Below are 14687 nucleotides of genomic sequence, written 5' to 3' on the forward strand. Positions count from 1 at the left end.
ATTCATGTAATTAAAGTGGTTCGGTAGTTTTTAAATTGTTATTAAAAATGTCAAATTAAAATGCGTTACGGATGCCAGAACACGGGGCGGGGTGGCTCGTCTGGTTTACGTATCCTACCTTGACCAACTCCACCCTCTCGGCAATGTGACGAAATAAAACAGCCAACAACCAATTATTAACCTCTAAAAGAAGTTAACGCAAAATTCAACATATTCAAAGACATTCCCAGATCGAATCCTAAAGGTTTATTGTCGCTATTAACTTATATATTCTTTTCAAAATCTGCCGTGTGAAGGGGAAAATCAGCGGATCTGGCAACCTGTGATCGCATCTCTGCGTCTGTCCTGAGGTGAGCGTCCAGCATTACTTGTCTTGGATGCGGTGAGGAAAGGAGGACAGTCCGAAGAGCTTTAGGGAGTAAGTTGTTGGTTCGATAAAATACTGTTGTTTTTTAAACTAATTTGAAATGTACTTTAGCGGATATGAATAAGGTAATATAAGAGATGTTTTCGTGCGTCATTAATCCTGAATTGCTAGGATTTGCTAGCATCATTGTCGTATTTGGCCTTAAAAATATAGTTTATATCGTGTCACTGAATCCTAATTTAACGCAAATATTTAATTGTGGTTGGTTGTTTTCTGAAAAAGGTGAATATTAGGCTTTTCCGTTTTGGGGGTTTTCCCACGGGAGAGTCTGAGTGAAGTGGCGCCGAAGTGGTGGAAACGGGCCGCGCATTTCAAAGCTGTGCCGCGACGCATCCGCAGCTAGCATCCGCAGCTAGCATCCGCTAAGGTTTATTCGGGTAAATTAGGAACAAACACTTTCGTGCAAACTGATATCCTTATTTCATAATTCCGACGTTTAGCTGAGGTCCTAAAACTATTTGCCGTAAACTCGATTTGAGCGTCGTGACGTTTTCCACCCACGCATGTGCTCGATCTGTAGCTAATTGACACCAATTAGGCGCACCTGGCGTTAGCATGCGGTGCTAACGCTACATTTGTTTTTCTATTACTGAACGATTGCTTTGGAATTTTTTCAGGTCGGCAGAAATGGATGACTGGAACGAAGTGGTAAAATATTTAACAATATCAATATTTAATCAGATGAGTCACATGTGAAATTCTGTTTTGATACTCTTATTTATCTCTTTTGATGCCCTTATTTATGCTCTTTATTTAACCTTAAGGGATAAAGTTATTCTCTACTCTTATTTTCGTGATTTACAGGAAACTACATTCACTACTTCAGCCCCAACCAGCTTCAGCTCAGGAACAGGTACTGTATGATGATTCATTTTAAATTTGGCACTAGATTGTACTCTAAAATATCACATTTAAAACATGTCTCACATCAGTTTCCCTGTTTTTTTTTTATTTATTGTGATCACATCATAATTTGACTTTTTAAATTCTTTTTCCAATCACAATCAGGTTTTGGTGGGAGAGACGGAGGAGGATTTAACATGCGCTCTACAGGTGCTCGTTTATTTCCTATTATTATTATTATTATTGAACTCTTTTGCACCAAAGATTTTATCTGTGATCCATCACATATCATGTGCTAAGGTTACAATGGTAGGTTATTCCCTGTTAAATACGAAATGCAGGACATGAAAAGGAATGCAATGTTTAGAAAATATGATTGATGTAGAAAAAATGTTAACTTGTGAATGTGAAATGTGAATATGTAAATATGTAAATTTCATGTTGCAGATGTTAATATGTATGTATATTATTTAACTATTTATGTTTGACCCCCCCGCTGCCACGATCGCATAAATTTCCCCACTGTGGGACAATAAAGGTCTATTATTATTATTATTAACTTGAGATGGAGCTTGTTCAGTGGGCAGAAGATGGACATGTTACTACAGAAGATGAGGAAAATGATTTAAATCATGACAAATTTGTCAAGAAATGATCATATTTATTAGACAAATAGAGCTTGTTAACATAATAGTGTAAAAGACAGATGGATGCAGGCCAATGTGTTTTTTGAATGACTCTTCAACACCCCCTCCATTTCCCCTCTCCCGTCCCCACTGTGCTAACAGCGTGAAATCTCTGGGTTTTCACACTGTTGTAGTGTGAGATTAGGGCATCAGAATAATAGATTAGAAGAAATTGAATTCTATCAATTAGTTATTTACCTTTGGGTTGCAACCTTTGTTTTGTGGGTAAAGTTGGCAGGAAATGGGAAGCACTGACTGAATTGCGTAGTCCTTAGTTTTGGTGTTGCTTTATAGATGTGGATGGCTATGAGAAGGGACAAGGAAGCAGAGGTGGATTCAGAGGAAGAGGAGGCAGAGGTGAGCTAATCGCACATTGCAACTCACCTTTTAGATAGATAGATAGATAGATACTTTATTAATCCCGGAGGAAATTTTTAACACACATGCCATGTAATTTTCCCTCTTTAACTGTCAATGATTTGTGTTTTTGGTAATGGATAAAGCTTTTCAGCCATTATAAAGCCAATGCAAGTAAAGTATCAGTAGATTAGTTCAGAGCCGTTTAAGATTCAACTCTGACTGGAGTTAATGACATTTTTAATGTTTATCAGGGCGTGGCAGAGGATTTGCCAGAACGGATCACTGTGATGTCAACGGTAACACTTTGATAGATCATTCTGTGTTCTTGTCATGGAAATATTGGTTTACTTCATGAGAACGTCTTGATTTCACAGACACGAACAAAGAAAATTTTCAACATGGTAGGTATTTCTTCTTTACACACCAACTATAAAAACATTTCATTTGTAAGCTTGACAGTTTTATAGATTTTAGGATATAATGTTACCAGAATCAATTTGTTTTTCTTTTAAATCTATTGTATGGGGGCATCACCAACAGTTCTGTACATTCTGAACAGGGTTTTCAGGAGAAAGAACCAGCAGGGGACGAAGTGGTTCCAGGCAAGGTATTTCTAGTGAAGTCCTCGAGGTTTAAATGTGTTCATTTGAAATTGATTTTTACAAATTGATCGAACACTGGAGCGTGCACACAGACACAACAACGGTAACGGTGAAAAACATTCAAGGGAAAAAACTGATGTATGCTTTGAAGAACTTATCTGTGGGTTTTAATTTGCTGAAGGTGGCGGCGAGGCTGTGAGAGGAGGCTTCGGAGGAGGTAATGGAGTGACTACTTTACATCATAGAAAGTCATTATTTCATGTTACTGTAGTTTCAATGGAGTTTCTCCTCTGTTGCAGGTTACCGAGGAAAAGATGAAGATATCTTCACTCAGCGTCTGTATATTATATAATTAAGACATTTTAACCTTTCAGCCATGACTTTAAACGTCATTGATTTGGTTGGAAAATGTTCGATGCAGGTGAAGATAAAGAAAATATGGATGCAAAGAAGGATGAGCGTAAGTGGATGATCTTTTGAATGTCAAGCATTCAGATCAAACTTGTTTCACTTTTGCTTGAATTCTGTTCATCTCTGCAGGACCAAAGGTTACATACATTCCTCCGACGCTCCCTGAGGATGAAGATTCAATTTTTGCCCAGTATAAGAGTGGAATCAACTTTGACAAGTATGATGACATCATGGTTGATGTCAGTGGAATCAATCCGCCTCAGGCGATTTTGGTAAGAAGCTATGAAAGGGACTGATTCCTGCATTGATAGCTGGTGTAGAGACGTACGGTGCTTAAGTTTTTATTTGGAGCCGCTGGTTCATAAGATGAGCAATTAAAAACTTTAATAGAGGCTACCTTAAAAAGAATAGGGCCTGTTGATTGCCTATTTTTTCATATTTCCCTCCGTTTTTATTCTGGGTTTTTTATTTTGGTCATAGCATACAGTTTTACATTTTTTGCAAGAATATGAAGTGCGCTTTGGTTGGCCTGGTGTGCTGGCCATTAATCAAACCCAGGTGGACAAAAAAAATGGTTTTTGATGAGAAAGAAAGCCAAGGATTTATTTTATCATAGTTATGTGATTCTAGTTTGCGCACATCTGAATTAAAGATTTGTGATCATGTCCCCAGAACTCTGCCTTTTAACTGTTGTAGATGGGTGAATGAAATTTGTATGGAGTGTTTGTTAGTGTATATGCGCTAACAGTACATATACACTAACAGTATATGTACTGTTTTATATGAATGAACTACTTTTTGGTGAATGCATGGATAAAAATTGTAATAGTCTATCATTTTAGTGTTAAGTTTTGTCAAGCTGTCAACCAAAAAAAGTGGACTTTTCTCAAATTATTTCATAAACCGTCCTGGTTTGAATTGGGAGCTTTGATTTGAAACTCAAATGTTCTTTCAAAATGTCAATGTAATCAAATCTAACAACTAATAACATCGTGTTGGTGATTGTCTGTTTTTCTCAGACTTTTGACGATGCAGGTTTGTGCGAGTCCCTAAGAAAAAGCGTCATAAAGTCTGGTTATGTGAAACCGACGCCCGTCCAGAAGCACGGCATCCCGATCATCTCCTCTGGCAGAGACCTGATGGCCTGTGCCCAGACGGGATCCGGAAAAACGGTGAGACCTGAAGGAACTTCACAACCGACAGGTCGAATTCTGGACAGAGTTTGAATGGATCTTCCACCTCCAGGCCGCCTTCCTGCTCCCAATTCTGCAGAAGCTGATGATGGACGGCGTGGCGTCCAGCTCCTTCAGCGAGCTGCAAGAACCTGAAGCGCTGATTGTTGCCCCCACCAGAGAGCTCATCAACCAGATCTACCTGGAGGCCAGGAAGTTTGCCTTTGGGTATTTTAGCGCTACAATTTTGACAAAGAAACAAAGCCCTAACATACCCAATCAATATTTTATATTGATTGGGTATGTTAGCGCTACAATTTGACAAAGAAACAAAATTGTACTTCTCCTGACTTGTAATATTTGTGCTCCTCTGACTATCGTAGGACGTGTGTGCGTCCGGCGGTGGTTTACGGAGGCGTCAGCGTCATGTACCAAATGAGAGAGATCTCAAGAGGATGCAGTGTTCTGTGTGGAACACCAGGACGACTGCTGGATGTGATTCAGAGAGGGAAGGTAGTGTTTAATCCGCTGGCTCTGTGCTAGTCTGGAGCCTAAACCTGTGACTAACTGTTATCTGCTCTAGGTGGGCTTGAGTAAGCTGCGGTATTTTGTGCTGGACGAGGCTGACAGGATGCTGGATATGGGTTTTGAAGCAGAAATGCGCCGCCTGGTGGGCTCCCCTGGAATGCCCCCGAAGGAGTCTCGTCAGACTCTGATGTTCAGCGCCACGTTCCCTGAGGACATCCAGAGGTCTGCTCCTCACCTGACAGCTGTTCATGTCGGTGGAACCATCAACCATCTCACCAGTGAGCTTCATGTGTGAATGCAGGCTGGCAGCAGACTTCCTCAAGAGCGACTATCTGTTCCTGGCTGTTGGCGTGGTGGGCGGGGCTTGCAGTGACGTGGAGCAGACGTTCGTCCAAGTCCCCAAGTTCTCAAAGAGGCAGCAGCTCCTCGACCTCCTCAAAACAACTGGTGAGCAGAAACTGGTGCCGAAGCAAACTTGATTATTTAGTTTAGTGGCTTCACACGTCATGAGCCGTGTCGGACACGTCTGGTTGGTGTTGCTTGCAGGAACGGAGCGCACCATGGTGTTTGTGGGGACCAAGAGACAGGCCGATTTTGTTGCTACCTACTTGTGCCAAGAGAAGCTTCCAACCACCAGTATTCATGGGTCAGTGATGTGTTGTATGTCCTGCAAAGTGTGTCAGAGGTCTTTTCTAGGAAGCTTCAGGATAAATTCACAAGGATTAGGATTAAATGAAATCTCAATGTTGTCTCTGAATTCTTCTCATTAAGACTAAAAAGGCCCAATTAAATAGTATGTCCTCAAATAGTTGGTCTGTAATTATGGATGTTTTCTCTAACAGGGACCGGGAGCAGCGAGAGAGAGAGCTGGCTCTCGCTGACTTCCGCTCTGGCAAATGTCCGGTCCTGGTGGCGACGTCTGTCGCTGCTCGCGGTCTGGATATTCCAGATGTGCAACATGTGGTGAACTTTGACCTCCCGAACAACATTGATGAGTACGTTCACCGTATCGGGAGAACTGGCCGCTGTGGTAACGTTGGGAGAGCTGTGTCTTTCTTCGACCCAGATGCTGATGCCCAGCTGGCTCGCTCCCTGGTCACAATCCTGTCCAAGGTGAGCTTTCTCTTGGTGCCGACACTAACGCTCAAAAGTTCCTCGTTTTTGAAAGAAAAGCAATGTTTTATATAGTGAAGATAACTTTAATCAAATAAAGATGTGACTTTTCACAGAAATCTTTCTGTTCTTTTATCGGCAGGCCCAGCAGGAAGTGCCCTCATGGTTAGAGGAGTCTGCGTTCTGCGGTGCTGGTACCATGGGCTTCAACCCAGGGAAAACCTTTGCCTCCTCAGACTCCAGAAATGTAACTTGGGCCCTATCAAAAAGTCACTTTTATTTCTTTGAGACGTTGGTGAAGTTGCCTTTAATCACTTTGTCTGTTTCCTTCATCTTCAGGGTCGCCATGGAGGATCATTCCAGGTTGACGGTGTGAAGAGCGAGCCGACGGCTCAGACTGCAGCCGAAGAGGAATCATGGGAATAGATTAGATTGTTGGCAACGTTCTTGTACCGTCTGACCGGAGTTGTTTTTCTTTTTCCAAATGTTCAGGTCGTTGTTTTATAAAATGTTCAGGTTGTTGTTTTATTTGTATTTTTGTTGGTATTGTCTCACACCAGTGTTGAGATGTTAAATGGGAAACTGAGTACTCCTGGTCAAGTTTGACGAAAGGACATGTTTAATGTCCACATTTTCAAAATTGTTTTATATATGTTGCACACTTGGATGTAATAAACAGACTTCCAGGCGTGCATGAGTATTTAGGTTCTTTTACTTCAGAATTCTGAAACAGGCACATCAGCCCCTTCTATGTGTGGTGCAGGCTGTCCATATACTCAATATAATATTCACTAATCACCCTGCAAAATGCTCAAAACACTCCCTGTATTCTGTACATGCAACACTTGTATTTCAGTCAGAAGGCAACACTCTCATACGCACGATACATGCACATCCTTTTATGTACTTTTACTTACCTGAAAAACACGCACACCTTTAGGACCCCTAAGACCACCTGGCCACCTAGAGTGCCTGTGTGAGCTCTGCCCGTTGTACCCATGCATTCTTTACTAAAATACTAACTTTGAAATTGCATATGAAATAATATCAACCCACAAAATAAACTAAATTACAAAAGCATAGGGGGTGCTTTGTGTTTAACATGTGTCCCACATATATACAAATATATGTTTGCATTTTGTTACCAAGGTGATATGGGGAAGTGAAACATCTGAATGTCAAGATCTAAGAATCATTACATTTCCTACAAAGATCAATAAATATTTGTTCAAAGCAAGCCTGCATTCATTCTAAAACAGTGGAGTAACTTCGCTATTTTATTTAAGGTTCTGACTTTGATGACTTTCATTGTGTCAACTTCAGCAGAGTTTAAATACATCTCTGCCAGTCTAAACTGAAGAACTTTAATACGAAAGGAGAAACATCACATATTCCAAGTCCAGTCACTTTCATTCATTCGATAAACACTATTCTGTATAACTAAAGAAGTCATCGCTTTGTTGAGCCAATCAGAGGTAGAGTATGTCCTTGTTAGGATTCGTTGTCACTGAATTTCCTATTTTATATTGATTGGTCGAAGTATTTCCTGTCTTCAAATTAATTGGTCGAAGCACTTCCTGTTTCAAATTTCAGTTTGCATTAAAGTAGAAACAGATGAAGTCTAAAATACAAAATGTTACTGAAGTTCTAATGACAACAGAAAAGAATCAACATGTGAGACACAATCTTGAAGTGTAACCAAATGTATTCAACATTTTCTATCGCATTTACAAATAAAAAAACTGAAAAGTAGGAAAAATGACACACAGGTGCACTCTTGTCTGTCAAAGTTGTCATTTAGGTCAACATTGGATCATTCAGAAGTCATCAGAGAACTTCTGGAGTCGGTTGGCTGAGCTGAGAGAACAGGGGGCCAATACTTCTGTACATCCTACTTTTCAGTTTTTTGTTCGTAAACACAATATAAAACGTTGAATAAATTTGGTTTCACTTCACGATTGTGTCTCACATGTTGTTGATTCATGAAAATATTTTCAGTTTGCTATCTTTAAGTTTGAAGCCTGAAATGTGGCAAAATGTCAAAAGTTCTTGGGGGGGGGCAATACTTTCGCAAGGCACTGTAAATATGCATAGGAATAAAAAGGCATAAATAAACAGGCCTAGTCAGGCATGGGTAGAGTGAAGTGTCTAGTGTTTGCATTGTTTTTGGTGTGTTATATGTGTCATCCCTCAGCTCTCTTGTGGACTCTCTTCTTCCTCTCCCCCAGAGAGGAGTTGAACAGTTTAATGGCTCGGGGGATGAAGGAGTTCTTAAGTGTGTTGGTCCTGCATGTTGGGAGGCGCAGCCTCTGGCTGGTCAGGCTTCTTAGGCTTCTCTGGTTGTTTGCTAAAGTGTGCAGAGGGTGGTTGACATTGTTCATGATGTCCAGTAGTTTCTCCAAAGTTCTCTTCTCTGCCACCATTGCCAGAGGGTCCAGCTTCATCCAGACCACTGAGCCGCCCTGCCTGATCAGCTCCAGCCTGGAGAGCTTTCTGCAGATGTTGAATGCCCTCAGCCTCCTTAGAAAGTACTGTACATCCTGCTTTGTGCTTTCTTGTACAGCCACCTCGTGTTGCTTGTCCAGTCCAGCTTGTTGTCCAGCCACAGCCCCAAGATACTTATAGGTCTGCATGACCTCCACCTCCTCCGTTCCTATTAGAACTGGTCTAGGTTGGGGTCTGCCCCTCCTGAAGTCAATGGCCAACTTTTTAGTTTTCGAGGTGTTGAGCTGCAGGCTGTTGCTGTTGTTGTTTATTCCTCTGTAGTTGCCACAACTCTGCACATCTCCCTCGTTCTTAAAAATGGGCAACAGCACACTTCTCCTCCATTCCTCTGGCATCTTCTCACTATCTAAGATCCTGTTGAACAACCCAGTCAGAAACTCTACTGCCACCTCTCCTAGACACTTCCAAACCTCTACAGGTATATCATCAGGACCGAGTGTCTTTCCACTTTTTATCCTCTTCAATGCCCTCCTCACTTCATCCTGACTAATTGTTGATATTTCCTGGTCCACAACGGCCACCTCTTCTAATCTCTGTCTCTCTGTCTTGCCAACCTGTATAGATCAGTCACTCCCTCCTTACTGTCTAACCTAGCATACAAGTCATCATAAACCCCTCGTTTGGCCTTTGCTACCTCTACCTTCACCTTACGCTGCATCTCCCTGTACTCCTGTCTACTGTCCTCAGTCCTCTCAGTGTCCCACTTCCTCTTAGCTAACCTCTTTCTCTGTATACACTCCTGTACCTCCTCATTCCACCACCAAGTCTCCTTATCTACTTTCCTTCCAGATGACACACCAAGTACTCTCCTACCCATCTCCCTGATCACATTAGCTGTAGTTGTCCAATCATCTGCAAGCACCTCCTGACCACCCAGAAGCTGTCTTAACTCCTTCCTAAAAGTCATGCAACACTCTTTCTTTTTTAGCTTCCACCATTTCTTCTTCTGCTCTGCCTTTGTCCTCTTGATCTTCCTCACCACCAGAGTCATCCTACACACCAACATCCTATGCTGTTTGGCTACACTTTCACCTACCACTACTTTGCAGTCACTGATCTCCTTCAGAGTACACCGTCTACACCAGATGTAGTCTACCTGTGTGCTCCTACCTCCACTCTTATAGGTCACCCTATGTTCCTGCCTCTTCTGGAAGAAAGTATTCACTACAGCCATTTCCATCCTTTTTGCAAAGTCAACTACCATCTGTCCTTCTGCGTTCCTCTCCTGGATACCAAACCTGCCCATCACCTCCTCATCACCTCTGTTTCCTGCACCAACATGTCCATTGAAGTCTGCACCAATGACAACTCTCTCACTTCTAGGCATGCTCTGCATCACTTCATCAAAGTCCAACCAGAATTTCTCCTTCTCCTCCAGCTCACATCCTACCTGTGGAGCATACCCACTAACAACATTGAACATCATGCCTTCTATTTCCAGCTTCAGACTCATCACTCTATCCGACACTCTTTTTACCTCCAGGACATTCCTAACAAACTCCTCCTTCAAGAAAACTCCTACTCAATTTCTCTTCCTATCTACACCACGATCGAACAACTGGAACCCTGATCTTAAACTTCTAGACTTGCTACCTTTCCACCTGGGAAGGAAGGAAGGTAGACATACTGTGGACACACAGTATGTCTACCTTCCTCCTCTGCAACCAGTCAAGTCAACCAACTCTCTCCCTTTTCCTGCCATAGTTCCAACATTCAACGCCCCTACTCTCAGTGCTATACTCTTGGCATTCTTCTCTCTCTTCCTATGAACAAACTTTCCTCCTCTCCTTCTTCGACCAACAGTAGTCCAATTTCTACCGGCACCCTGTAGGTGAACAGCGCCAATGGCGGTTGTTGTTAACCCGGGCCTCGACCGATCCGGTATGGAAGTCATACATTTTATTTGAATGTTTAATTTGGCAAAAGTTTTACATTGGATGCCCCTCCTGACACAACCCACTGTATTTATCTGGGCTTGGGACTGGCACAATAAGGTACTGGCTTGTACCTTCTTGCGGCTACATTAGTGATGTTTCAAGATAATATTTCATATCTTATTCATAACTCCAAATTCATCTCATCCATAAGTCTGTAACTTTATCATTTTATTCATTATTCATGGTAGATTAGGTGTTGCTAGTTCCGCTGTTACAGTGGTCTGTTAAATGAATGCTGATAGAAAAATTCCACTTGACAGAAAAACATCACAGCTACCCACAGCTGAAGGCAGACCTGGGCAGCAGCAGACAAGAAACGGATCTACTTATTTCAAAATAAACAAGTAAAAGCGAACTCTAAATGGGTCGGGCGTATTCTTGAGGTAAGAAACTTAACCTTTATTTACTTTATGTTTGTTGCTTGTTATTATCATGACTATTAACACTGGCAAAACTTCGGATTTCACTTCCACATTTAGTAAGATGGGTGATTGATTTATTAGATTGGGCCCCCAAAGTCTTGGATCGCCAAGAGGACGACCCTTCAGACTAACTTAAAAAAAAAAATCAATTTCCTGGGATCAAAATAAATTCTAGAGATTTAAAAAAAAAAGAAGTGCATCTTTATATTAAGTATTGCAACATGTATAAAATTTTGGTTTGAATGTAAGTTTGATTGGAGAAAAAAAAAGTGAACTGACTTATCCTCAGTCAAATTTAATTTTGTGGGTAGGGTTTAGGGTTAGTCATTACAGTATTAATAAATTAATAAGACGGATTTCTGGCGCCTCGACGTCGAACTCGTGGTTGGTGAGAATTTATTGTGAAAAGCGCGTAACAGGAAGTTCCCTGTGTGTTCAGTTTGGTGGATTGATTCCACCTACAAGCCAGGAGTAGAAGCACACGGCTGATATCATGTGAGGAACAAGGTCCACAGAGCCTGCCGCGGCATCCACATTTTATCTGTGAAGTTCGGTGGGGACATATTGCGGATATAAGCCGGAAGACACCGACGGGACTGGGTTTGGGTCCCCGTGGATTCTCCGGTATGAGTGAGTGGCTGACAGACGCGCTCCGCTCCTGGAGCGAGGGCGCACGACTCCAGCGGGTATCGGGAATGAAACTTTTGAGATCGTTTATACGTGACACTGATCTCACACTGGCTGGGAAACACTTTTATCCTTGTGTTTTTGGGGTAACGCGGTTGATAAACTATTTTTTTCAGTAATGTGACTCCAGGTGCAACAGGTGAGGTAGACAACGCCAAACTAGGGTGAAGTGGTCTCTAAAATAAGTTCAGGTTTTATATGAACTGTAACCCACTGCGAGCTGGAAGCAGATTTATTACACCCATTTATAGGTATTTGATTTACAGTCCAAATGTATAATTTAACTTTGCAACAACCTAAATGACAGAAGAGCTGTTTATATAACTCATTGTAAAAAAAAGTTTTCACCCCAAATGTAACACAAAACAACTTGATTGAGTATAGCAGCATGGAAAAGATTCAATTATTAATGATAAGCATCGTTGGTGCCTTTGTAGAGATCATTTTGCTGCATCTATGGTCCATATTTAGATACAGACCATAATCTGACCATAATCCTGTGGAATCTTAGCCCATTCTATTATTATCTGAAGATTTTTTTTTTGGTTTTTGCAAAAACACTTTAATCACATTCAAACATTTTGAAATTTTACATTAGATGATGCACTGAAGTGCTTCAGAAGAAGATTTTTTGCAAAAAAAAACTGCAATCACATTTAAAATATTTAGAACATTTTACAATTTTTCATTAGATGAAACTTCAAAAACACCAAACACTCAAAAACACTAAACACCAATAAACAAAGGGAAATACAATATAAAAATTAGTACATTATAACAGGAAGTTTGCAAAAGTGAGGTGGTCATCAACTAAAGTGCATAGGACATTTTTGTAACACCAAATGTTCCTAAAGTCATTCAGGTCTTTTGTCAATTTATATTATCTGAAGAAGCAAAGGAGCTCCAGAGCATCACAGAACCAGAATGCTGGTGAGTGTTCTTAGAGCATCTGCTCCATTTTTCATCCTCCAGACAAACAGCTAATCCACAGACTTGAGAAGGTCCGGTTTGGTTTCATGGCCCAAGAGAACAGAGTCCTAGAACCTGTGTGTCTCATCTGGATGGTTCTGATCTACTGGAGCTGACTTTTACTGTGTTTTTGGGTTTTTGGGTGGTGCACGTCTTGGAGTTCAGACATGAATCCTGATGGACGTTTAGGCAGTCACAGAATGAATATTGAGATTCTAGGGCTAACTTCTAAGGATGTTTGACACAGCTTTAACACTAGATTTCCAATTATTATTGTGGAATGCTGTCCAGAGATGTGAATAGATTTTAAAAGTGGTGTATTGTTTTATGGGTTCCATGTAGTTACCGTATGTGTTGATGAGAAGCAGCTTATTCAGCATGAAAGTTTAAAGGGTCAGAGGTTCAGGATCGAATAAATCCTCGCTAAATATGGCTTTTCAATGAAGGTACTCGCAGAGGAAAGTGTTTTCTGCACCACCGCTGCAGATTAAACCATGTTTACTCTTGAGACTTTCCTCGTATTCAGTCACAGGACTAAAGCATATCAGATTTTCTCCTGCTTTAATCATGATTTCTCCAGACAAAACATTCAAAGTAGAGAGTACATCACCGTGTGAAGATCAGATCGGGGTCTCAGCATGGTACTTCATGATTCAGCATGTCCAAAGCCAAACCTTGAGTGTCGACACACATTTTCATTCCTGGGGCAAAGCCATTTAAGTTCTCCTAAAGGATGTTGCTGACTAAAGCTGCCCTTTGGGGGTTTCTTGTGAGCAAATAAAAATGAATGCCCCTAATTCTGACATGTTTATTGCATAAAACGTTTTAAACAATTCCATAAGTATGTTGTATCACTGCAGCACCCCTCTCCTCTTCACTTTACCTGATGGTTCGTTTAGTAGTAAGCAGTAAATCGACTTTTTCAGTTTTTACTAAACACGGCGTTACTTAGGTGGGAGCTCCTCCTGATGAGGCCTATCAGTCGGCTCTGTCCCTGTCATCCATGGCTTTTTCATCTTTTCGATTGCATGTGTTAGCTGGACCAAGCAAAAGCATGATGAGTTTACATCATCTATAAACATGCTATATGTGCATGTCATGGAAAACATTAATACTAGTAGAAGTGGGACCTACTGAGAAATTCCTTTGAACTTGGGAAGTTTGGAAATACTTTAATTTGAGGTTTCAATTTTTCAATCTTTAACCATTGAGATGTTAGTCTCCCACCATTTAGCGTTGCTGGTTGCTGCCCATACGTTCCATGTTGCTTTGTGGGTTACAAAAAATAATCATCAAATAAAAAAATACAGCAAGTTGAACTTGGCATATCCTGGAATGACTGAGTGGTTGACTTATAAGGGGGTGTCACTGCTCATATCAGTCCAGGGGAGGAGAACCGCAAGACAAAAATACACTGGAGAGCTGAGTGTCACCAGATGGGCTGCTGTCAGATGAGACAGGTCAAGTTGATCTCCAGAAATGTCTAAGGTTGGGTTGGCAACAGAATTTTAGTTGCAGTATTTACTTGGTATCTCAAAGGAGGCTTTAAGTTAAGTCTCATCTTCAGTTAGTTTATAAATTTTGCTCTTTAACTTAAAAAAATCCTTAGATATGATAAAATGTAAGGAAAACTGGCACTTATAAGTTCTCACAGTCTTCATTCTTGCAGCATTTTTGCCACCTTTGGTTCTGTTTCAGTTTTACATCCAGCCCCATACATCAATCACAGTTTGCAACTACTCAATACTTTATTAGCAAAAGAGCTGGATGTCAGTCAAATGTTGGTAGAGAGCAGAACCAAATGAAACCTTGAAATCACAGGACTTGCAGTCTTGTGATCAGAAGAGTTGACATCTTATAGTGTGCAAGAACTGTAACATTTCAAATTCATGGGTAAGTGGGTTTATTTAAGTAGAGTTTTACTGAATTAAACATGAAAAGGTAAATATTTGAATTTAGGTTGTAGTGGTTGTAGTGGTTAATGTCTGCGTCAGCACAAATTGGAGTTATGCTCCACTTACATTA

The 14687-nt window shown here is 41.0% G+C and overlaps 2 protein-coding genes across 7 annotated transcripts in view; both read left to right on the top strand.

Moving 5' to 3' along the window:
- Positions 1-390: 390 nt before the first annotated feature.
- LOC137593875 (probable ATP-dependent RNA helicase DDX4) lies at positions 391-7294 on the top strand. Its single transcript, XM_068312950.1, has 21 exons — positions 391-418; positions 1045-1075; positions 1232-1280; positions 1436-1480; positions 2251-2313; positions 2568-2612; positions 2691-2717; positions 2876-2923; positions 3100-3135; positions 3218-3253; positions 3340-3378; positions 3459-3601; positions 4349-4501; positions 4575-4729; positions 4885-5014; positions 5085-5251; positions 5331-5476; positions 5576-5675; positions 5872-6142; positions 6285-6389; positions 6482-7294. The coding sequence occupies exons 2-21, from the start codon at positions 1055-1057 to the stop codon at positions 6566-6568; spliced, it is 1866 nt and encodes a 621-aa protein (XP_068169051.1). The 5' UTR covers positions 391-418; positions 1045-1054; the 3' UTR covers positions 6569-7294.
- Positions 7295-11459: 4165 nt separating this feature from the next.
- LOC137594591 (F-actin-monooxygenase mical2b-like) overlaps positions 11460-14687 on the top strand; it is a 48253-nt gene continuing 45025 nt past the window's right edge. For 5 of the 6 annotated variants that reach the window (XM_068314187.1, XM_068314190.1, XM_068314191.1 and 2 more), the window contains exon 1: positions 11460-11630. The gene's annotated coding sequence lies outside the window, so the exon portion shown is untranslated. Of the gene's footprint in view, positions 11637-14687 lie in introns of all 6 variants that reach the window. The other variant, XM_068314188.1, reaches the window with a different exon arrangement.

This window comes from Antennarius striatus, chromosome 4, assembly GCF_040054535.1.
Source record: "Antennarius striatus isolate MH-2024 chromosome 4, ASM4005453v1, whole genome shotgun sequence".
NCBI classification, from domain to species: Eukaryota; Metazoa; Chordata; class Actinopteri; order Lophiiformes; family Antennariidae; genus Antennarius; species Antennarius striatus.

Bases quoted from the DNA above. Each gene is read 5' to 3' on its own strand.
- LOC137593875 (XM_068312950.1), top strand. From the start codon at position 1,055: ATGGATGACTGGAACGAAGTG. The intron at 3,254-3,339 runs GTCTGTATATTA...TGTTCGATGCAG, and splicing joins TGAAGATATCTTCACTCAGC to GTGAAGATAAAGAAAATATG. The intron at 3,602-4,348 runs GTAAGAAGCTAT...TGTTTTTCTCAG, and splicing joins ATCCGCCTCAGGCGATTTTG to ACTTTTGACGATGCAGGTTT.